At 41.7% G+C, this 24202-nt stretch overlaps 1 protein-coding gene across 14 annotated transcripts in view; it reads left to right on the top strand.

Annotated features, from left to right (window-relative positions):
• Window positions 1–24202, top strand: part of ADAMTSL3 (ADAMTS like 3) — a 214925-nt gene that overhangs the window by 31514 nt on the left and 159209 nt on the right. For 9 of the 14 annotated variants that reach the window (XM_058155756.1, XM_058155753.1, XM_058155757.1 and 6 more), the window contains one exon: window positions 22916–23035. The exons of the other annotated variants lie outside the window; for them this stretch is intronic. In XM_058155756.1, coding sequence (XP_058011739.1) covers window positions 22916–23035 — 120 coding nt within the window. The remainder of the gene's footprint in view (window positions 1–22915; window positions 23036–24202) is intronic. 14 annotated transcript variants of the gene reach the window in all.

Raw genomic sequence — 24202 nt, 5'->3', positions numbered from 1 at the left:
ATCCTTCCCCTGCCACACCTACCAAGCTACACCACGCCTACCAAGCCACTCCCACAGAACCGGTAGTAAAAAAAAAAAATTGAATTTCACCCCTGCTTTCATCGAGCACCAATCTGCTTTGGCCCTTAGCAGTTCAGATTCTCGTAGAGAGCTTAAGCTTGCAATAAGCCCTTAATATTCATTTGAACTGCCTGGATCTCCTGGCTGCCCGTTTTCAAAAGAATAACGACGGTGCCTATCCACTTGACGTGATGATATCAGTCTTTCCATGCCTCACGCCGCTTAAATTTGAGCATAAGATCAGGTGGCGTTATTTGATCTAGAAGCTCCCAGCGATGATGGCACTTACGCTCCCTTCCCACTGCAGAGTCATTTTGCCTTTAGCCCTCTGCGCATTCCCTTTGTGCTGAACTTTTATTACTCTTAAAAGAGAGAGAGAGAGAGAGAGAGAAATCTGGATCCGGGTGGGTTTGTTTCTAGCAGCTGTTTGGCAGCTAAGGCTCCGGAGTCTGAGCGTTTGGTTTATGGAAGAGAATTGAAGGCCTGAGGCCAATTTTAAACCATTGCATATGAAAAGCATGTTATGAAGTTGGTTCAGATTAGATCATTGCTGAGGTAGATTTTGAAGTGGCAGAGAGAAGAACTGGGTTAAAAAAATGGCCCTGAATGAAATTGAATACAAATAATCGCAGTAACACAGCACAGAGTAATTTAAATTAAAAGGAAATTCTGAGTCATCCTTCTTATAGCAGACTTTCTTCAGAGGTCTCTCTGTAAATAAAGAGAGATAATAGTCTCTTTCCCCCCCCTCTTCTCTCTCTCTCTTTTCCTCTCTCTTCTCTTTCTTTTTTCTTTTCTTCTTCGTCGTCTTCTTCTTCTTCTTCTTCTTCTTCTTCTTCTTCTTCTTCTTCTTCTTCTTCTTCTTCTTCTTCTTCTTCGTCGTCTTCTTCTTCTTCTTCTAATAGAATAGAATAGAATAGAATAGAATTTTTTTATTGGCCAAGTGTGATTGAACACACAAGGAATTTGTCTTGGTGCATATGCTCTCAGTGTACATAAAAGAAAAGATACCTTCATCAAGGTACAACACTTACAACACTTAAATGATAGTCATAGGCTACAAATAAGCAATCAGGAAACAATATCAATATAAATCTTCTTCTTCTTCGAATAGAATAGAATAAAATAGAATAGAATAGAATTTTTTTATTGGCCAAGTGTGATTGGACACACAAGGAATTTGTCTTGGTGCATATGCTCTCAGTGTACATTAAAGAAAAGATACTTTCATCAAGTTACAACACGTACAACACTTAATGATGGTCTTAGGGTACAAATTTAATACTTAATGATACAACACTTAATGATAGTCATAGGCTACAAATAAGCAATCAGGAAACAATATCAATATAAATCACTCTGCTAAACAAATAATTCCCTCAACACTGTCAGACTATTTACTGAATCTGCACTACTATTAATCGTTTCATAGTTCCCATCACCAATCTCTTTCCACTTATGACTGTATGACTATAACTTGTTGCTGGCAATCCTTATGATTTATATTGATATATTGATCATCAATTGTGTTGTAAATGTTGTACCTTGATGAACGTATCTTTTCTTTTATGTACACTGAGAGCATATGCACCAAGACAAATTCCTTGTGTGTCCAATCACACTTGGCCAATAAAATTCTATTCTATTCTATAAATCATCATCATCTTCTTCATCTTCTTCTTCTCCTCCTCCTCCTCCTCCTCCTCCCTCCTTCCCTCCCTCCCTCCCTCCCTCTCACTCCTCTTCCTCTCTCCCTCCTCCTTCTCAATATGAGATCGACCAATACATTGCATTAGGTATAGGGAATGATTTATTCTTATCCTTTTAACAAAAAATGCTGGTTTGGAAACTGTTGAATTCTCTTTCCTACGAGAAATAGTATGTATATTTTTATGAAGTCGCTTGTTATTTATAGCACGTATCCTCTGCATAGCAAGCGTGATTTCAGGAAGGTATTTTAAGCATTGCGGAGATCATGCCAGAATGCAAAGAAAATATATGTTGCTGTTTGGAACGGCCTAACCACCCTCTCCCATCCAGTTTTCTCTATAGTAACGGTAACGGGCGGAGGAGCGTTAAAGAGAGATCCAACCGAGAACTAAGGAGAATTTTCCCGACTGTGAGAATAATCAGTCGAAGGGTTTGGCTCCAGATGTTGTGGGTCGATCACTGGAGGTTTCCAAGAAGAGATTGGACAAGCATTAGTCTGGGATGGTATCAGTGGTGGGATTCTGATTAACAAGTTTCTTTAGTCGGCTCCATCGATTTTCAATTGGGTGAAGGTCTGGGCTATTCCCAGGCCATTCTAGCAGTGGAATAGGATTATCTTGAAACTCTCCCAAAAATATGGTATTATTAGCCATCATACCTCAAAAATACACTTTTCCCAAAAGGTTTCCACAATCTTGGCCACTACTGCAGTTCGCCATCCGTGTTGGACTGGCAGAGGAAGGTGACAGCATCCTCCCCTGTTTAACAAGAAAGGACTGTTTCTTCATTTTTTCCCCAACTTTGCACAAATACAATCCTCGCTTCTGTCAAGACGGGCAATATTAAACACATACTTTTCTTATCAAGTTTACCTGATATTATACCTAATAAAAAATAGTTCAGGTTTAAAATCTACCTGCTTTCCAATCATCTTTTCTAGCCATTTATGTATTTTTTTCCACAATTTTTTTTTCCTTTGCCACAAGTCCACCACATATGATAATATGTGCCTGTTTTTTGTGGCACATTTCCAACATTTGCTCAACACATTTTAAACATTTTAGCTAACCTAGCCGAGATGAAGGGATGCGGTGGCTCAGTGGCTAAGACACTGAGCTTGTCGATCGAAAGGTCGACAGTTCAGCGGTTCGAATCCCTAGGGCCGCATATTGGGGTGAGCTCCGTTACTTGTCCCAGCTTCCGCCAACTGAGTAGTTCGAAAGCACATAAAAAATGCAAGTAGAAAAATAAGGACCACTTTGGTGGGAAGGTAACAGCATTCCGTGCACCTTTGGCGTTGAATCATGCCGGCCACATGACCACGGAGACGTCTTCGGACAATGCTGGCTCTTCGGCTTTGAAACGGAGATGAGCACCGTCCCCCTAGAGTCGGGATGACTAGCACATATGTGTGACAGGAACCTTTATCTTTACCTTTTAACCAAGATGAAGAAATAATTAAGTCGATACTAGAGTGCGCAGAAATGGACAGACTGACCTTAAGAATGAAACGGCAAGAAGGTACAGAATTTTATCAAACATGGAATCTATTTTACCAGTGGTTGGAAGAAAAGAGGTGGAGATTAAGAACGTAATATGTATTGTTAAGCAAATTTAATAACCCAGATAACACGATGTGTATTAAGCACTAAGAAATGAAATTAATTAAAAATTAATTAAAAACAAACAAACAAGAAAGGAGTAATGTCACTACATCAAGGGCAGGGGTTGCTCCTGATAGACAAATAGCACACTCTTCTGATTTGAAGCAGAAAGTCACAGGGAAAAAATGTTGCAAAGTATGGCTAAAATGTTGCAAAGTATGGCTAGGGGTGGGCTACTGGGGGTTCACGGGGGTTCACAGAATTTCGGGAGAACCTCTAGCTAAGATTCTGTGCAGTTTGGAGAATCCCCAAATCCCATTCCTGGCTGGCCCCGCCCCACCCACTCCGCCCTTCCCAGGTGTCCCCAGGCAGCCTGTTTTGGATGCAACTAAGTGCAGGGCACGCACGGATGTTCGGGGAGGGCAAAAACCAGGCCTACCGGAAGTTCGGAAAGGCCAGAAACAGGCCCGTTTCCAACCTCCAGAGGGCCTCCAGAGCCTGGGAAGGCCATTTTCACCCTCCTGGAGGCTCGAGGAAATGTTCCAGAGCCCAAGAAGGGCAAAAACGCCCCCCCCACACCATAGTGCAGGAAGCCGATTAGGCCACGCCCACCATGGCCATGCCCACCCAGCAACCAGGCAGAGAACCCCTTGCTAAAATTTTTGAAGCCACCTCTGTGATGAACCATGATCAACTATTTCTAAACAAGTCAAGAAACTCTACGACTGTCATTGGTACAGAGAGTTTATCTACACCTGACGTTTTTCTTTGCAAATTAATCCGGGAATGGGAGAGTGCTTTTACCCTCTTGACCTTAAATATCAAAAAAGAAAATATTCTGAATTTTCTCGGCTCTATTTTCTTTTTGAGTTCATTTTTATGCTGTTATTCCTTCTGGAGAAAAACCCTAACGGTTGTACGTACGTCCCGTAAAGTCGCTATTAAATTCTTGCTCCTTAAAAAAAGGAGAGAGAGAAAGCTTTCAATCTCTATTTATATTTCAGCTCTATAAATAAAAGACAAAATCTACTGAAAAACAATATCTTAAAAACAACTTGGGTGGAGAAAAGAGATGTGGAACAATAAAAGAGTTTATTTTTCTTTTGGAAATGAGTGAAACTAAGATAGTCTTAAGGTAGATTTGGAAAACTAAACTAAAGTTTGGTGACGCACTGCCCCCTAAGCATTTTGCATAGATTTCTATAAATAGTTTAGCCAAATAATATGCTGAGAGTACAATTAATTACTGACAAACATGCATCAGGGCTTAATGGCTGGGATCTCTCTCTCTATCTCTCTCCCTCTCTCCCTCCCTCCCTCTCCCTCTCCCTCCCTTCCTGCCCCTCTCTCCTAGGCAAATATTTCTCTCTCTGGGAACACTGAGAATATATCTGCTGAACAAAATTCCGCATTGGGGATGGGAATGGCATCCGGCCATTAAAACACTCTGCTAGCTCCATTTAGTTGCTCAGACTCCACCCCGCAAGGGATTATGAAGTTGTTAAATGATAATGATGATGATGATGGTGTGTGTGTGTGTGTGTAATAGCGGGAAAGAAGAACGGCTCTGATCTATTTGACAGATGTATGTATGATTTACATCTTGCTAAAGAAGACATGTTTCTATTTAATCAGGAGCTGTGGGCTGAGGCGCAAGGGGTGGGTTTTATAAGACCCTAGGACAATGACATCTTCATCTTTTCGGAAGCCCAAAGCTCAGGCTTGTCGTCTTTTAGCTGCTTGGTTTAAATCAGCTCTTACCATGTTTTCCATCCACCTTCCCCTTTCCCCAGAAATACTATAAAAAAGCAGCGAGAGATTTCTTGCTGGAATGGTACTATCCCTATAATTGTCTCCAGGTGATGAACTGGCAATCCTTCAGATCTTGTTGGACTACAAAGTCCGTTCTCATCCTGAGTTAGTCTGATGGGAGTCAGAGAACCTGAAATTATTAAGGTATTTCAAGTAACACCCTCCCCCGCCCCACGTATGAGTTGGAAGAATGAATTCATTGCACATGTTGAGTAGAACTGGAGAAAGAACATATTTCTAAAGCTTTGTAGAGCTAAGTACCTAATCAGATTTGAACTTGGCAGAATTTCACTTTGGAGAAAGTGTCAGGAAAACCTAGGAGCCACGTTTTGGCAATACCCAGATCTCTAGTTCTAGTTTAATTCATTCATAAACAGTGTAGGGAGTTCTGTCTGGTTAATCGATGAAAATATGACAGCTCTGAAATATTGTGGCTCTCGCAAGCTTTAACATTTTTTCTTTAATTATGGTTTGGACACTAAACAGTCCCATATTAATTTGGTTTGGCTGTTGGTTGTGGTCTAGATCATGTATCATGCTAAGCCATGGGTTCAACTCCTACCCTCAAAACGACGCTATAGAGCACTGCACACCGGAACAACTAGACACAAGAACAGTATTTTTCCCGAACGCCATCACTCTGCTAAACAAATAATTTCCTCAACACTGTCAAACTATTTACTAAATCTGCACTACTATTAATCTTCTCATCGTTCCCATCAACCAACTCCTCCCACTTAAAACTGTATGACTGTAGCCTTGTTGCTGGTATCCTTAAGATTTATATTGACTGTTTCCCTATGACTATCATTAAGTGTTGTACCTTATGATTCTTGACGAATGTATCTTGTCTTTTTATGCACACTGAGACCGTATGCACCAGAGACAAATTCCTTGTGTGTCCAATCACACTTGGCCAATAAAGAATTCTATTCTATTCTGTTCTGTTCTGTTCTGTTCTGTTCATTTCCAGCTTTGTTCATCATTCACCCTGCAACTCATTTTTTTCCCATCGGCTGTTCCATCTTGGACCTATTTTTATTTGGCTGGATAATATTTCCAGAGTTGATATTAAGATGAAGTTGTGGCAGTGGTGGGATTCAACCAGTTCGCACCACTTCGGGAGAACCGGTTGTTAACTTACTGAGCAGTTTGGCAAAGTGGTTGTTGGAAGAAATTATTAGGGCAGAGAACCAGTTGTTAAATTACTTGAATCCTACCACTGAGCATATATTTCGTTGCATTCAGCTCTCAAAAGATAACCATTATGCATATAAATACACACACACACACGTAACACAGAGAAACATCACAGTCTAATTCAAATGTATACATATACATGGCGGAAAGAAAAGAATCCTGCAAATTTACAAGACGGATGGCACAAGGAATAAAGCTATTACAGAATCTAGTAGTCCTGCTATGGATACTTCGAAACCTCCTCCTAGAGGGGAGCAGCGATTCGCTTAACAACAGTGGCAGAAAAGGTTGTAAAAATGGGGGGAAATTGACTTAACAGCTCTCTCTAGCTTAGCAACCAAAATGTTAGGCTCAATTGCGGTCATAAGTTGAGGACTACTTGCATATTGGGAAAAAGAGGAGCAAATTCAAAACGGGAGAACAAACAGCATGCCCGGTGATTGGTTCTTGGTGTTTTGTTTGTTTGTTTGGGGTTTTTTTGTTAAATATTTTTTTATTGTTTTATATCTTATATTCCATTTCTATTTTGAACAGTGTGTTTTCTAGATATCCAAAATGTTAACATATAAACATAATGATGTATATATAAACATATATGCGATAATATCAATCATTATTGAAAAGTATGCTATCTTCCATTATAGTATCGATTATATAAGCATCAAAGTATTTTCTTTCCCACGTGGTCCATATTTCACATAGATCCACTCCTCTAACCTCAGTATCTATCAATTAACCATTTATAGAATAGTTCCCATGTTGTAAAATATTCCAGGTTTTCTTTTCCTTTGATTTTTAGGGTTACCGTTAACCTATCCATTTCTGCACATTCCAGCTATTTTTATTTATTTATTATAATATCATCTGTAGGGGATTGATTCTTGTTTGATCTTGTGAGACATTTTCATTTTTTTAAAACACAGGATTGGGTTATTGCTTTACGGTAGCTAACGATTCTTCACCCAAGACAGGTCTTAACTGACATCTAACTCTTAATTCAGTTTTAAATGTGAAGTAATGATTCCTGCAGTTGTATGTTAAAATTGGCTTAGCGCTGATTCTGGCAGCTCCGTTCGTGGTTCCTTTTCAGGGTTGGATTTAGAACTCCTAGTGGAGGAACTTCATTCGAAATATTTTTGCTTAATTAAACGCGAACAAAGGCGGCCCTTCAGGATTCTTAGCAGGGTCCAAACCACTTAACTTGACATACCTACCTAGCATTAGCCATTGATTTTAGTGGGATTACGGCTGCCGTTCGGAAAGCTGTGATTCTTGAAGCCCTCAATCAGCTGAAGGCCCATTGAAGTCATATGCAGTGCTCCTTAAACAAATCATGTTAGGAATTCAATTCAGTTTGCAGCCAAGGGGCTCCTCTTTCCCCCCCCCCCCATCTGCCTTAATTAGGTATGCTTGAATTGGAATCTGTTTTACAATTAGAATTCTGGCTCCTGTTGACTTACTAAATAATAAAGCACTTTACCACGGGCTGATACATTGCTTTGTGTAAAGCAACGTGCTTATGAAATTGGAAATCTCCTTAGTTAAGTCAGCATATTGTGCCTCGTTGGTTTCATCCTTTGTTCAAAGTGCATTGCTTGGTGAAGTTTACAGCAATACTGAAACCTGTAAGGAGTTTATTTCGTTGTAGCTGGCATGAGCTCCTATGGTTGGCCTAGATCAGTGGTTCTCAATCTTTATAGTGCTGCGACCCCTTTAATACAATTCCCCACGATGTGGCGATGCCAAACGATCTCAGCACGCCTCAGCAGCCGCAGAAGGGGGAAAAAAGCGGCAAACTTTTTTTTTAATTTATCGCGCCTGAAGCCGTATTGGCTAGCGATCTGAACTGCTTGCGATTGCCTTGAGGACGGAGGCATTAAAGCGGAGACTCCTCCCCTATTAAGTTTATCACGCCTGAAGCCAGATTAAGCTAGCGATTGGGAGTGATTGCAGCAGGCTTGAGAGGGAGACATCAGAGCAAAGATTTCTCTCTTTTTTAATTCATTGCGCTGAAGCCGAATTCGGCTAGCGATTTGAAGAGCCTGCAGCTGGCTTGTGAATTCAACCATTGGAGCGCGATTCTTCAACTCGCAAGTATACTTCCCATATTTCTGATGGTCTTAGGCGACCCCTGGCAAATCGTCATTCGACCCCCAACGGGGTCGCGACCCACAGGTTGAGAACCACTGACCTAGATATTGCTGAGATAGTTAGTTTCTATTTGGATTTTACAATGTAATTTCAAGTATCGTGGCAGATATAGAACCATAAAAAAAAATCTTGAAATTTCCTGTGTCCTTGTTACAGGGCTCTACAAATTCTATTAAGTACTCTATTATGGATACAGTTCAGAATGCAACCCCAATTTGGCATCTGTACAAATTTGAGGACATGAGCTTCATGCTGGTCCAGGCCAATCTATAAATGTTTGTAATATTTGTATTACAAATATCATTTGTATATATTGTACAAAGGCTATTTGTACAATATATACACCGCGTTGCTCCCATATAACACCCATCCTGCGCGGCCTGCACTGGCTGCCAGTAGCCTTCTGGGTGCAATTCAAGGTGCTGGTTACCACCTTTAAAGCGCTCCATGGCTTAGGACCGGGGTACTTGCGAGACCGCTTTCTGCCACCGATTTCCTCCCAATGACCTGTGCGCTCCCACAGAGCGGGCCTCCTCAGGGTGCCATCGACCAAACAATGTAGGTGGGCGGCCCCCAGGGGGAGGGCCTTCTCTGTGGCGGCACCAGTCGTATGGAACGAGCTACCTCCGGGGTTACGCCAACTCCCCGACTTCCGGGCCTTCAAACGTGAACTGAAGACTTTATTATTTCACCGAGCGGGACTAGCCTAAGACATATTTTAGCGAAATTTTAATGGTGTTTTTTTTTAAATTTGCATTTATATCCCGCCCTTCTCCGAAGACTCAGGGCGGCTTACATTATGTCAAGCAATAGTCTTCATCCATTTGTATATTATATACAAAGTCAACTTATTGCCCCCAACAATCTGGGTCCTCATTTTACCTACCTTATAAAGGATGGAAGGCTGAGTCAACCTTGGGCCTGGTGGGACTTGAACCTGCAGTAATTGCAAGCAGCTGCTGTTAATAACAGACTGTCTTACCAGTCTGAACCACAGAGGCCCTTTTAATCAGTCTCTGACCGTTTTAGTGATTCGGCCAGTAAATATTTGTTTTTAATTGTTTTTAAATATTGTTATTTATTATATTTATATTGTATTGGTGTATGTATTTTAATATTGGCTGTAAACCGCCCTGAGTCCACCGGGAGATGATGCGGTATAGAAATGTAATTATAAATAAATAAATAAATAAAAATAAATATTTGTAATATTGAGTGTACTGGAAAAGAAGAATTAGGGGTGACATAGCAGAATTTCAGCATTTGAGGGGCTGCCACAAAGAAGGGGGGGTCAAATTATTCTCCAAAGCACCAGAGGGCAGGACAAGAAACAATGGATCTGATCAAAGAGAGAAGCAACCTGGAATTAAGGAGAAACTTCCTAACAATGAGGACAATTAACCAGTGGAACAGCTTTGCCTCTAGAAATCGTGGGTGCTCCATCACGGGAGGTTTTTAAGGAGAGACTGGACAGTCACTTGTCTGAGATCGTTATAGGTTCTCCTGCTTGATCAGGGGGCTGGACTAGAAGACTTAAAAATTTGCTGTTTAATGATGTCAAATAACACAATTTTTCCATTTTGGAGTTCTGCTTGAAGAGAAAATGGGATTGCCGACCATGAACTGAAGATTATACTCTTTTTGAAAAAAAAAAAGGAAGAAGGCTTAAAGAGCAGTGAATTTAATTAAATTTTATATGTATTTTAACTGCCTGTGAACCGCCCTGAGTCCCTAGGGAGATAGGGCGGTATATAAATATGAAAAATAAATAAATAAATAAATAAATAAAATTAAAACTCTATAACAGAATTACAGAGTTAGAAGGGACCTCGGAGGTCTTCTACTCCAACCTGCTGCTCAAGCGGGAGATCCTATACCATTTCAGACAAATGGCTGTCCAGAAAAATATCCCCTCTGATAGGGGGAATATCTGTTCTATTAGAGGGGGTATTTTTTCTAAGAATGTTTTATGTTCAGTACCAACAACTTTTCTGTTCTTATTATATGCTGCCTGCTGCCTTAAAATAAGGCAGCTGCCTTTAGCCCTGCATCAAAATTTTGCAAATGCCAAAACCAATCTGTTCAATAAGGGCCATGGTAGCTCAGGCTGTTAGAAGCCTGTTATTAGAACACAGCAGCCTGCAATTACTGCAGGTTCAAGCCCGGCCCGAGGTTGACTTAGCCTTCCATCCTTTATAAGGTGGGTAAAATGAGGACCCAGATTGTTGGGGGGGCAATAAGTTGACTTTGTAAATATACAAATAGAATGAGACTATTGTCTTATACACTGTAAGCCGCCCTGAGTCTTCGGAGAAGGGCGGGATATAAATGTAAATTAAAAAAAAAAATAGCTATGCATTTCAGATGTAAAAAAACCCATCAAGACATACATGTGGAGATATCCGAATGGATCTGTAATACACATTAATTTGACAAATACTCATAGGCAAGCAGCTAAAGAAGCGATTCACTCTCTCTTCGTCTTTCTCCTTCTTGCTCTATTTCTCCTGCTCAACAGTCCAAAAATAAATAAATGAAATAAATAAATGTCTTTCTCCCCTTTCATCAGGTGAATGTACTGCTTTCTCCAGCAGCACCTATTCGATCTCTGTAATCGACTTTCAGCTCCTTTGCTGTTATTCTTTCAAGCCTTACCTTATAGCTGCAGGAATTTCTTATTCCCCAAATAGTTAATAATAACACGGAAAGGAGTCAGATTTTTTCCAGGTGATGCAAAGGTAGACACAAAGCACCAGGCTCAGTTGGGCCAGAGGCCGATCCTGTCTGGCATTGTGGTCCCCAAAGTGGCCGGCTAGGTTGTAAAAGCAGTTGCAGTTTCTTGCTTGTTGTTCTCCTGTGAGTGATATTCTTTGGAACACGGACATGGTCAACAGGCATATTGTCTCGTTATGTTCCACAATATTACCTAATCTCTTTTCAAAAGCCTTCTGGGGGTGTGGGCCATTTTATGGCAAGGGTATCTGTAATTTAACTACTAGACAACCCACAATCCCTCACGTCGTCCTTTCAGAGAGATTTCCTTACCAGATTCCTCAATATATCTCTTCTTCAATGGCAGAGCTTCTAATGCAGTTCCTTCCCTGGGGAAACAATATATTTAAAATTCAGAGACAAATTTCAGAGATTTAGCTGCCTTGAAAATAGCTGGAGGGTGGGGGAGGACTTCAAAATTTTTAGCAAGGGTTTCTCTGCCGGGTTGCTGGGTGGGCATTGCCATGGTGCGTGTGGCCTAGTTGGCCTTCTGCATCATGACGGGATGGACGGACAAGTTTTTGCCCTCCCTGCCTGGCTCCAGAGGCTTTTCTCGAGCTTCTGGGAGGGCAAAAACAGCCTCCCCAGGCTCTGGAGGTCCTCTGGAGGCTGGAAACAAGCCCGTTTCCAGACTTTCTGAACTTCCAGTAGGCTCGTTTTTTGCCCTCTCGAGCCTCCATGCGCACCCTGCACTTACCTGCATCCAAAACAGGCCACATGGAGACTCCTGGGATTGGTGGGGCAGGGTGGGTGGGGCCAGCCAGGAGTGGGATTTGGGGGTTCTCCGAATTGCACAGAATCTTAGCTAGAGGTTCTCCCGAACCCCTGCGAACCCCCGTCAGCTCACCCCTGAAAATAGCCCAGGTTGAACTATATAGCACAGTCAAACCTCAGCAGTTGACCAAATGAGATATTTTACGAGATTTTGTATTATGCCGTAACATGTTTCTATGGAAGAGGTTTATGTCATAAAATATTCTATAAAATTTGCCAAATTTCAATTCCACGCCTTTTGTAAGTTAGTCCATTTGAGGTACCTAGGTTCAAAAATTGTTGATGTGAACGAGAGCTTTTCTTTGATACTTTCTGATACAGAAAACTCTTTTAGTTCTTCTGATTTGTACCGTGTTTCTGATAAAGTAAGCCCGGGTCTTATATTAATTTTTGCTCCAAAAGACGCATTATAGCTTATTTTTTGGGTTAGGTCTTATTTTGGGGAAAATATAGTACTAAATGTGCCTGTCTGGCTGACAATCTTAACTGGGGCTTATTTTTGGAGTAGGGCTTATATTACGAGCATCTTGAAAAATCATGCTAGGGCTTATTTTCCGGTTGGGTCTTATTTTCGGGGAAGCAAGGTACTCAGTTGTTGAACCTCATCTCTGCTTCACTCCTTGGCTGCCTGTTATTGATTAAAAGGCAAACTCAAGGTTTTTAAGTCTTCTCTACCTGCCAAGTACCCAGAACCTCCTTTGGAATGGATCACCGGAAGTTCTGCTTCTTAAATCATTGAACAGGTTAGTCTAGCAGCCCGAGGCTACACAATTTCACAGATCTTCCAGTTTAAGGGGGAACGAAGAAGGAAAAATGAGAACAATATTGAGAATTGGATGGAAGGGGAGTCAAGAAAGTTTGGGTTGCCACCTATAGAAGACCCAGCCACATCTGGCAATGGCTTCTGGAGTCTGTGATCACCTTGTTTTCTTTCCTGAAAAATAGCTATAACACAGGGGTAAAATGCTCCCAGTTTGGACCGGATCACTCGATCCGGTAGCAATGGCGGCAGGTGGTTCGGAGAATCGGTAGCAAAAATCCCTGCCCCCCACAAACCCTTCGGCCGAAAAAATGCTTTTAAAAATAAAAAAAAGCCTCTGATGATTACACGGCTAAGCTGGGATTGTCAGAGGCTTTTAAAACCTCTTCCGCCGAAGAGGTTGTAGAAAAAATTCTTTTACAAGTAAAAAAAAAAAAGGATGGCCACGCCCACCCAGTCACATTAAACCTCCCACCACACCAAGCCACGCCCACAGAACCGGTAGTAACAAATTTTACATTTCACCCCTGCTATAACATATTCTAGCTGCACAAAAAACTTATGAGTGCTAAGCTTCTTGAGTTATTGTGGAACATGAAGAATGCTTGGAGTGAGTACTGAAAGCAGTTGTAGAAAATCCACAGAGAAAAGTATTCTTTAAGGAACCAGAAAACGTTGTGACTATTAAAGGGGTGGGGTACATGGAGGAATGCCAAAAGCCTACAGCTAATCAGGAAACAGCCTGTGTTTTTGGGAGCTGGCCAATTAATTCTAGAGTCTCCCCAAATTTTGGCATCATCTAGCACTTGGAGAGACTCGCCTGCCCTCGGTTGGTCTTTTTAAATACTTACGTTATGGAGCAATCTATTTTGCTTGTCTCAAAAGTTCCCTATATTCTGTAAGCTCGGGACAAACCAAAGGACAAAAGAAGTATGGCATGGATCCAATTCTGTCTGGACTCGGTGTTTGGGGGCGAGTCATCTGATACCCATATCCAGCGGTGAACAAAAGAAGGACTGGGACAAAACAAAACAGAACTTTTGAGAACCCAAGTCTACAACCAGAGTTTTCTGGGCAAAATGCCACACACTAATTATTTTACCCAGTAATAGTTTCCCAAATTCTGTCTCGGACAATGGCGGTGTCTAGATAGCAACTCTTGGCTGTGAACGCTTAGCTTGGTTGATGATGATTTATTACTATTAATTTAATTTAGAGCAAAGTAAGTTGGATGGATCCCTCCTCTACTTTTCTTACCAGCTCTGAATGAAGTGGAAAACGAACTGGCTCAAGATCACCCACTAAATCCTCAAAGCCTATTTTAAATTTCTGGTTAATGCAGTTCCTCTACGTATGTATACATAAACTTGAAATATTATGACCCAGCCGTCCAGAGAAATTGGATAAAGGTGTTTTATGAAACAGATCACAATGAAAGAATGATCTTTTATATTAGCATTGTGGTAGTAGCTTGAAATTCACTTTGCATTGTCGGTGTTGCTAGGCAGCTTGAAGGAACGGTACTTTTAACAGTGTGTTGGGGATGATAATAGCGTTGGTGAAGGAGCAAAACTGACAGGGGTGAAATTGTTCTTTCAAATCTAATCATAGCCAGACATCTGTGATCTAACTTTAAGCCTGGCAGTGGAACATTCTTCTCTAACTACATTTTAAAAATAATAAGTTCTGATCAGCCTGTAGGCATTAGATGACACGCATGTCAACTTTAAAAAAAACAAAAGTCCAGGCAGTTCGGATGAATAGCTATAGGTTTATTGTGTTTTAATATCCTCTACAAGAATCTGAACTACTAACAGTCAAAGCGAGTTGGCGATAGCTAAGAGTCAACAGAAGACAAGGTGGGCGGGATTTAGTTCTCTTGTGGGTGAGAAGGAACTCAAGATAAATGACACATTTGACCCAGTGGTGAAATTCAATTTTTTTTACTACCCGTTCTGTGGGCGTGGCTTGGTGGGTGTGGTACGGCTTGATGGGCGTGGCTTGGTGGGCATGGCAGGGGAAGGATACTGCAAGATCCCCATTTCCTCCCCACTCCTGGGGGAAGGATATGGCAAAATCTTCATTCCCACCCCACTCTGGGGCCAGCCAGAGGTAGTATTTGCCGGTTCTCCAAACTGCTCAAAATTTCCGCTACCGGTTCTCCACAACCTGTCAGAACCTGCTGGATTTCACCCCTGATTTGACCTTTCCCTCATACTCATCCTCGTCATCTCCTACAATGCATAAAGACGATTTCGTAGGAATCAAAGTCCAGAATTTCGAGTATAGAGAGCCTCCCTTTATCAATACCAATGTTCTGTCTTGCTCTCTCCTTCACCCATGAAGAATTATTATAAGTATTTTTTTTTTATTATGGTCACATAATAAAAGCATCACAGCCTTAAAAACAAATAAATAAAAATAAAATAAAATAAAGGCACGTTAATGTTTAATAATTGGTGGTGGCTCGTCAGGGGGCAGTCGCAGTCTGCCTAATTTTGCAGATAGTATTAACAAAATTTAACTGCATTCAAATTGGACCGATCCGATAACAGCAATTTTACATAAAAATAATTTCCCCCCCGGTATTTTATCACGTGAGGTGTTATGAGAGGGGTCCACGAGTCCTTATAGAATTATTTTTGATTTGTAAAAAGATAATTATCCATCATTGTGACGTGTTTTCCTTTTGTTTCTTCAGGGGAAGATGCAACCAGTAGGCAATGTTTAACTTGGAGGATAGTATGACTGCTTTCATAAAGAGCAGTATTTACTGGAGATAGTAATCAAAATCTGTGGGGAATGTGGATCAGTGGTGGGTTGCTACCGGTTCATCCCGGATTGGGCAAACCAGTAGCGGCAGCAACCCACCTGCCCGGACGCTTCTGTGCATGAGTTGTGAGTGCGCATGTGCACGAGCGAACCGACAGAAAACTAAATTGAAACCCACTACTGATGTGGAAACCCCACATTCTTCTGTTGAACAAACGCAACTTGGGATGAAATCCCTGAGTGGAATAAGGCAGTTGCTAAATGGAAACTTGATCTGGGGGCAAAACATAAAGAAGGAGGCAAGAGGAAGCGATGAGGTCCTTGGAAGGTAGCAGGCAGAAGACCCGGTGTTTGGCTTTGACTGAAGGAAAAGTTGTGCTATGGTGTTGAACTAACAGCCCTGTGTTTGCAGTTGAGCCTCATCTACAGGGTCATTTGGGGTTGGTGAGCAGGGGCAGCCAAGCAGAATTCCATGGGTGGAGTGAGCGAACTTACTTAAGGGTTGAGCCCTCTGTTGCTGCTGAGAAAATCGGAGCGGGTGTGTTTTGATATCTTCCCCTGGGTGGGGATGGGCTTCAGGGCTGAACAATTTCAGCTGGTTTGGGATTCTAACCGAGTCACTTTTCGCAATGTTCTGTTATTCATTTGCCTAAGTAGGCCCTTCATCCTTTAGGGAGAGCTAATTTGGCTGTAGGAGCACTCCTTATTATTTTTTTTTTTTAATGAGCAGAAGCATTGTGCCTTTTGCAAAACAAATGAAAAAAGTTTGCCTTTTGCAAAACAAATGAAAAAAAAAAAGATAGGTAACTTCCTCCCCAACCCCCACCCTAGCATAGGACTTGTAAGTCACATGAGATCACTTAAGCCAAGGGTCTGCAAACTTGGCTCTTTTAAGACTTGTGGACTTCAACTCCCAGAGTTGAATTCTGGGAGTTGAAGTCCACAAGTCTTAAAAGAGCCAAGTTTGCAGACCCCTGGCTTAAGTCATGCAGATGTTGACAAAGTTGGAGCCTAAATGATGGGTGGCTGTATGAAGAGAGAATCTGGGATGGAGACAGTGCTGGTATTCAGCCGGTTCTATCCAATTCGGGCGAACCGATAGTGGTGGCTGTGAGAGGCTCTGCCCACCCGTCTGGACATCATCACGTCCCGTTTTTGATGCTCTGCGCATGCACAGAAGGCACGTATGCTCACATTTGCGAACCAGTAGCGAAGGTAACTGAACGGAGAGCCAAGGCTGAAGACCAGTGAAGAGCTTAAGACAGGACCAGAAAAGAAACTGGAAGTCGGGACACCACCCCAATCTTCTAACCCTACTTAGAAGAAGCCCATGGCTGGCCTTGGTGGCAGAAACTAGGATCTAGAAGACTCTTCATTGGAGAAGATATAGTTGCCAGGCTCATCACCCAAGGCGAGGAAGTTCTTGTGGAGAGCTTGCCTGGTTAATGACTTAATTCCCATTCTTCCTACTGCTTAAACAAACTGGGGCCAGTGGTCCAGGTAACCAATCAACATCAGGTCTATGCTGTCCAGAGGGCAGGACAAGAAACAATAGTTGGAAAGTAATCAAGGAGAGACGCAACTTGGAATTGAGGAGAAACTTCCTAACAGTGAGGACAATTAACCAGTGGAATAGTTCGCCTTCAGATCAGGGGTGATATGCTCCCGGTTCAGACCGGATCGCCCAATTCAGTAGCGATGGCAGCGGGTGGTTCAGAGAACCCGTAGCAAAAATCCCTGCTCCCCCCCATGCCCAGCTGAGCCGCGCGATCATCAGAGGGTTTTTTTTTACTTTTAAAAGCATTTTTTCTTCAGCCGAAAAAATGCTTTTAAAAGTAAAAAAAAAAGAAGAGAAAAGTTGGCCACGCCCACAGAACCGGTAGTAACAAATTTTACATTTCACCAGTGACTAGAACTCACACTCTCCTAGTTTCTAGCCTTATGCTCTTTGTGTTTAAATAAGAATCACCACCCTTGCCTTAAATTCTAAGGGTATATGTTCTGTATCATTTAAATCACAGTACAACTGTGACACAGGCAAGCCTTTTATCTTCGGTTCAGATTTTAAAAGGTTTATCCAAGTTAAAACATAAAAGACAACCGGCGACAAATTTGACTTTTAAAATAATCTCTTACACCAACTACTCTAAATCCTGTCTTTGCTTTCATCCCATGTTAAAGGAAGTGGATATTGCTATTTAAGTCGAGTCTGCATTGCCAGAAACAGGATTACTATTAAAGTAATTCACCAAAGGTTGGCATTCCTGCTTAAATCCATTTATATTCTACTAAAGAGCTGTTTTACCTAAAGATACCGTGCTCCAGCCGTCTAATCCTGTAATAGACTATTTTCCCAGGTTGGGGATTTCTTTTCCATTACCTGGCTTATAAATATCTAGCTGCTCTTGCGACAAGTTAATAAATAAAGGCCGATAAAGGAGAATATTTGTAGCTCAGGGTTGAAATGAAAGGATCCTTGGTGCTCTCTCAGTTTGGTGGTTTTCTTGCAAACATTTAATTACCCAACTAGGTAAACATCATCAGTATTAGATGTTAACCTAATTTGGCAAAACTAGGTAACCAAGCTCCAGTTGGTGCAAAATGCAGCGGCCCGCATGGTTTTGTGCAGACCCTGGTGTGCACATGTATCACCCAGGGGTAGGTTTCAAATTTTTTTACTACCAGTTCTGTGGGTGTGGCTTGGTGGGCATGGTGTGGCTTGGTGGGCGTGGCAGGGAAGGCTACTGCAAAATCCCCATTTCCTCCCGATCAGCTGGGACTTGGGTGGCAGAGAATAGATGGGGGCGGGGCCAGTCAGAATTGTTACTATCGGTTCGCCGAACTATTCAAAATTTCCGCTACCGGTTCTCCAGAACTGGTTGGAACCTACTGAAACCGCTCCTGCGTATCCTGGTATCACCTCTCCTGTGGGAGCTGCATTGGTTGCAGATTTGCTTCCGGGTGCAATTCAAGGTGCTGGTTGTCACCTTTAAAGCCCTTCGTGGCTTGGGACCAGGTGATCTGAGGAACCGTCTCTAGTCAGTCACATCTACCAGGGAATGCTGCGGGTCCCATCCCCGAGGGAGATATACCTGGTGGGTCCCAGAAGAAGGGCCTTCTCTGTGGTGGCTCCCTCTCTCTGGAACACCATTCCGCCAGAGATTAGAATGCCCCCCCCAATACTCTTCCGGAAGGCACTGAATACCTGGTTCTGCCAGCGGGCCTGGGGAACCCAGAGTGGGATGGAGCCCATTAAATGGCTCGTGCGATCTGCTATCGCTGGGGCGGGAGGTGGGGGGTGGGGGGATGATTTTATTATATTAATTTATTTGATTTTTTAATTAGTTTTACTGTTTTAACTGTAGTTTTATATTGTGTAAGCCGCCTTTAGTCTCCATGGGCGAATGTCTGTCTGTCTGTCTGTCTGTCTGTCTGTCTGTCCGTCCGTCCGTCCGTCCGTCCGTCCATCCATCCATCCATCCATCCATCCATCTATCTATCTACAAGAACAAGGAAACAAGTAACCGTATAGACATAGACAGGGACACATGAAAAAAACTGGCACACAAAAAAGGATATAAATAGGCAAAACCTAGCCATAAACACATAGAATGATTACATATAAATGGGAACAGTAGGACAGGGACGGTAGGCACGCTGGTGCGCTTATGCACGCCTCCTTAGGGACCTCTTGAGAACATGAAAAGTCCAAGGTAGACAGTTTACCGTTAAAGGTATGAGGATTAGAGAGACTAACAACAGGATCAGGTAGAGTGTTCCAGACATTTACTACTCTATTGCAGAAGTCTTATTTTCTACAATTAAGATTAGAGTGAATTACATTGAGTTTAAATCTATTGATAGCCCTTGTGTTATTATGGTTGAAATTAAAGTACTCATTTACAACCTTTTGGTAAATAATCTTACAAATTAAGCATAGGTTGGAACATAGATGGCGTAGTTCGAGGCTATCTAGACCTAAAATTTCAAGCCTGGTGGTATAGGGAATTTTATTTCAAGCAGAAGATTTGAGTACTTTTCTAGTAAAATATAAAATAATAGGCAGCAATATAAATAAATAAATAAATAAATAAATAAATAAATAAATAAATAAATAAATAAATAAATAACATAATCCAGTCTTTAAATGTATTGGTCAGTCTCTTAGTTACATGATTTTATCAATTCTAAAATATTCTGCAGGCTTTTGTTTTTAAGGGTAGGATGGGTCCATCAATTCAGAATATTTCTATCCTCTCCTCTCCTCTATTCTCTATACTCTGTTCTGTTCTGTTCTGTTCAGATTTGACTGTACAATTTCTCAAGCCATCTTTTGTTTGGTAGCCCATAAATCTAAATTCTGATTGCATCTTTCCACATACGATCTTCATCTTATTTATATTTTATTTCGTCTTACTGCGACGGTCCATTCTTCAAAGATTAATTGAGCATATATTGTTCCACGTGGAATCACTTCAGTAGATTTCGGTTTTTGCTTTCTGCTATGGCTGTTTGGGTCACTAGCAAAAGATAAAAAGGGCTCGGGATAACTCCGCTGGTTGCTTCTCTGTGTTTTTTGTCTTCCATCAGAGGTATTAGTCATCTATCCTTCTAACTGGCTGTACTCCCCAGCTCCCACTGTAGACACTAATGCTCATCTTTGTCTATTTTTTCTTATATCTTATACGCTCCATGGAAATCCTTGCAGGGAACATTAACTTCGTTTTACTCTTAAGGCCCCCGATGTTTTCCTGTTTATGTTCTTTGCCAGAAATTCAAGAAAGAAGAATAGAAGAAATGTTTTAAGAAGGAGGTTTATTTATTTTTTTATTGTTATGGGAGAATTGAATAAGTCCAAATTATGGGAAGTCTATGACAGATTCTGTTAGCCTACATTCTGATCGTTGAAATAGAGGGGAAAAAATCAGATCTGTTTTTACATTTATAAATGATAAATTCGTATGTAGGTAAAACGGAATTTTAGCTTAAACACACTTGTTTTAAGCAGTGCCCAAACGCAAAAGATTAAGATTGATGGATAAGAAAGTTTAGCTAATGAATTCCAGGAATTGGCATTTACTTTGACTGTATTAATTACAAAACCAGTTTTACAATGACAGAATACGCTGCAAAACTTGCTAGGTATATCTGTTTGTTGTAGCACTGTGTGATTGCTTGTTTTCATAGGCTTCGATTGTTTTGTAGCGGCTCTTTTTAAATATCGGTAGTCCTCGACTTACGACCACAATTGAGCCCAAAATGTACGTTGGTAAGCAAGTCATTTGTTACGCGAGTTTTGCTCTCATTTTAGAACTTTTCTTGCCACAGCTCTTAAGTGAGTCACTCCTATTGTTAAATTAGTAACACGGTTGTTAAGTGAATCTTTTTCCCCATTGATTTTGCTTGTCAAGAAGGTCGTAAAAGGTGATCACATGACCCCAGGACACTGCAACCGTCATAAATATGAACCAGTTGTCAAACATCAGAATTTTGATCATGGGGATGCTACCATGGTCGTAAGTGTGAAAAATAACATAGCATAGCAATAGCATGTAGACTTATATACTGCTTCACAGTGCTTTTACAGCCCTCTCTAAGCGGTTTACAGAGTCAGCCTCTTGCCCCCAACAATCTGGATCCTCATTTTACTGACCTTAGAAGGATGAAAGGTTGAGTCAACCTTAAGCTGGTCAGGATCGAACTGCTGGTAGTAGGCAGAGTTAGCTTGCAATAGCAATAGCATTTAGCACTTAGCTTTATATACCACTTCCTTGTCTTGGTGCATATGCTCTCAGTATACATAAAGTAAAGATACCTTCATCAAGGTACAACACTTACAACACTTAATGATAGTCATAGGGTACAAATAAGCAATCAGGAAACAATCAACTCTAAACTAGCCAAACCCAAATCCTGCAACCGTTCTTCGTATGTTTTAGACTCCAGGCCTTTAATCATCTTAGTTGCTCTTCTTTGCACTTTTTCCAAAGTCTCAACGTCTTTTTTCTAATGTGTTGACCAACACTGGATGCAATGTATCATTTCTCATCCAGGAAGCTTTTTCAGCTCTGAGTGGATGGTGAGGAATGGAAGGATTTATACACCTTACAGACAGGTTTTAGTGGGTCATTAAGGTCACCTGGGGGGATGCAGTGGTTCAGTGGCTAAGACACTAAGCTTGTCGATCGTAACAGGGTGAGCTCCAGTTTCTTCTCCCAGCTTCTGCCAACTTAGCAATTCGAAAGCTCGTAAAAAATGCAAGTAGAAAAATAGGGACCACCTTTGGTGGGAAGGTCACAGCGTTCTGTGCGCCTTTGGTGTTGAGTCATGCTGGCCACATGACCACGGAGACGTCTTTGGACAGCGCTGGCTCTTCGGCTTTGAAACGGAGATGAGCACCGCCCCCTAAAGTTGGGAAGAGACTAGCACATATGTGTGAGGGGAACCTTTACCTTTACCTAAGGGCACCTGGAGGTTTATCTGTGTCATCAGGGTCACCTGAGAAGCAAAAGTCTTCAAAGAAAAAAACCCAGAAAGTCCAGTTACCTCTTGAAAAAGCAGTTTTGGGATTTCCATGGTTAAAAGAGAAGCATGTATTATGCTTTGCAGTGACCCAATGTATGTATGCAGTAAAGGAGAAAATAATTTATTGATTAGCTTCATAGCAATAGCATTTTGGCATATATACCGCCCAGTGGTGAAATCCAATTTTTTTTTTACTACCGGTTCTGTGGACATGGCTTGGTGGGCATGGAGTGGCTTGGTGGATGTGGCAGGGCAAGGATACTGCAAGATCTCCATTCCCGCCCCACTCCAGGCGAAGGATACTGCAAAATCTCCATTCCCGCCCCACTCCAGGGGAAGGATATTGCAAAATCTCCATTCCCGCCCCACTCCAGGGGAAGGATATTGCAAAATCTCTATTCCCTCCCCACTCTGGGGCCAGCCAAAGATGGCATTTGCCGGTTCTAACTGCTCAAAATTTCCGCTACCAGTTCTCCAGAACCTGTCAGAACCTGCTGGATTTCACCCCTGACACCTCCCCATAGCACTTTTATAACACTCTCTGGGGGGTTGACAATGTCAGCATTAGTTGCATATTGCCACCAACAATCTGGGTCCTCCTTTTACCAACCTCAGAAATATGGAAGCCTGAGTCAACCTTGAGCCCCATCAGGATGGAACTTTAGGCTGTGGGCAGAGTGTTGCCATGAGAAATGTACTCTATTTGTCTTTAATGGTTCGATCGTCTTCCTCTTTCTTCTGAATCTGTAACACACTGTCTTACATTCTTTTGCAGACAAAAGCAGAAGAGTCGCAGGACGCTTACTTCCTGCCTGAATTTGTACTTTCCCCACAAGGAAGTTTCTTAGAAGACACCGCAGGGGAGCAATTCCTTACCTACCGCTTTGATGATCAGGTTGGTCTGCTGAATGTGATCCTTTCATTCAATGTTGGGAATCTGACTCAGATTACCATATTTTTCGGAGTATATGACACACTTTTCCCCCCCTCAAAGAGGCTGAAAATTTGGGTGCGTCTTATACTCCAAAAGTAGTTTTTCTGAAGCTTTTTTTCAGCTCTAACGAGGCGCTAGCGAGTGCAGCGATCTTCCCCGCTGAACCTGCTTTTCTCATTGATGCTCCCTCCGAAGATCATCTGTGCTTTAGAAGATTTTTTTCAGCCCTAATGAGGCACTAGCGAGTGAAGCGATCTTCCGTGCTTCGCCTGCTTTTCTCAGTGCTTCTTCTCTCCAAAGATCAGCTGTACTTTAGAAGCTGTTTTTTATCCCCAGCCCTGCATGCCAGCACTCAAAACCAATGTGCTGAAGGTGGCCAGGCTGAGGACGCTAGCCAGATGAATACCTGGTAGGCAGAATTCCTGCCCCCCCCCCATTTTCCTCCCCAAAATCTAAGGTGTGTCTTATACTCCAAAAAATATGGTAGTTTTGTCTGCATTCATTCATAAGTCCTTTCCATTCCATTTCCACATTGATCTGCAAGCCCTTGGGGTTGAGTCAATGATCTGCATACTTTGATGATGAAGTTAGTAACATAATGTGTTTTAAAGCACAATTTGGCATGTTTTTAAAAGCCAAAAAATCATCATCATCATCATCATCCCCATTTGTAGAGAATGGCAAGAATAACTGTTTTCTCAAACATATGTTAATTCAGGAAGTGGTTTCCTTTGAAACGAAGATCCAATTTTCTTCGGTAGCCATCCAAATATTTTACAAAGGAATTTCTTATAATCACCTTCCACAAATCATAGTTGACGTGCAAGAGACAGAAACACTGCAAGCTAACTCTCATATTGTATGATTAAAAAAATGGAACGTTTGTAAAACCATCTTAGAGAAATCCCTAAATATAGTCAACACGCCATAATTTGTAGGCACGGAATGCATCACTTTCCATGTTTATTTAATTTTTTTCTTTTTTGCAGTACTGGTTTATTTTGTGCTCGGTGAACTTTATTAAACAGTAAAATTACAAAGGGAGTTACTAATGGATAAAGCAGGGACTCTGGAATATAACAAACCGTGTTTCTTCTTAATTAGACCGGCAATGCGTATTCCAGAAGC

Source organism: Ahaetulla prasina, chromosome 13 (assembly GCF_028640845.1).
Source record: "Ahaetulla prasina isolate Xishuangbanna chromosome 13, ASM2864084v1, whole genome shotgun sequence".
Classification (NCBI taxonomy): Eukaryota; Metazoa; Chordata; class Lepidosauria; order Squamata; family Colubridae; genus Ahaetulla; species Ahaetulla prasina.
This window is presented reverse-complemented; position numbering and strand designations above follow the sequence as displayed.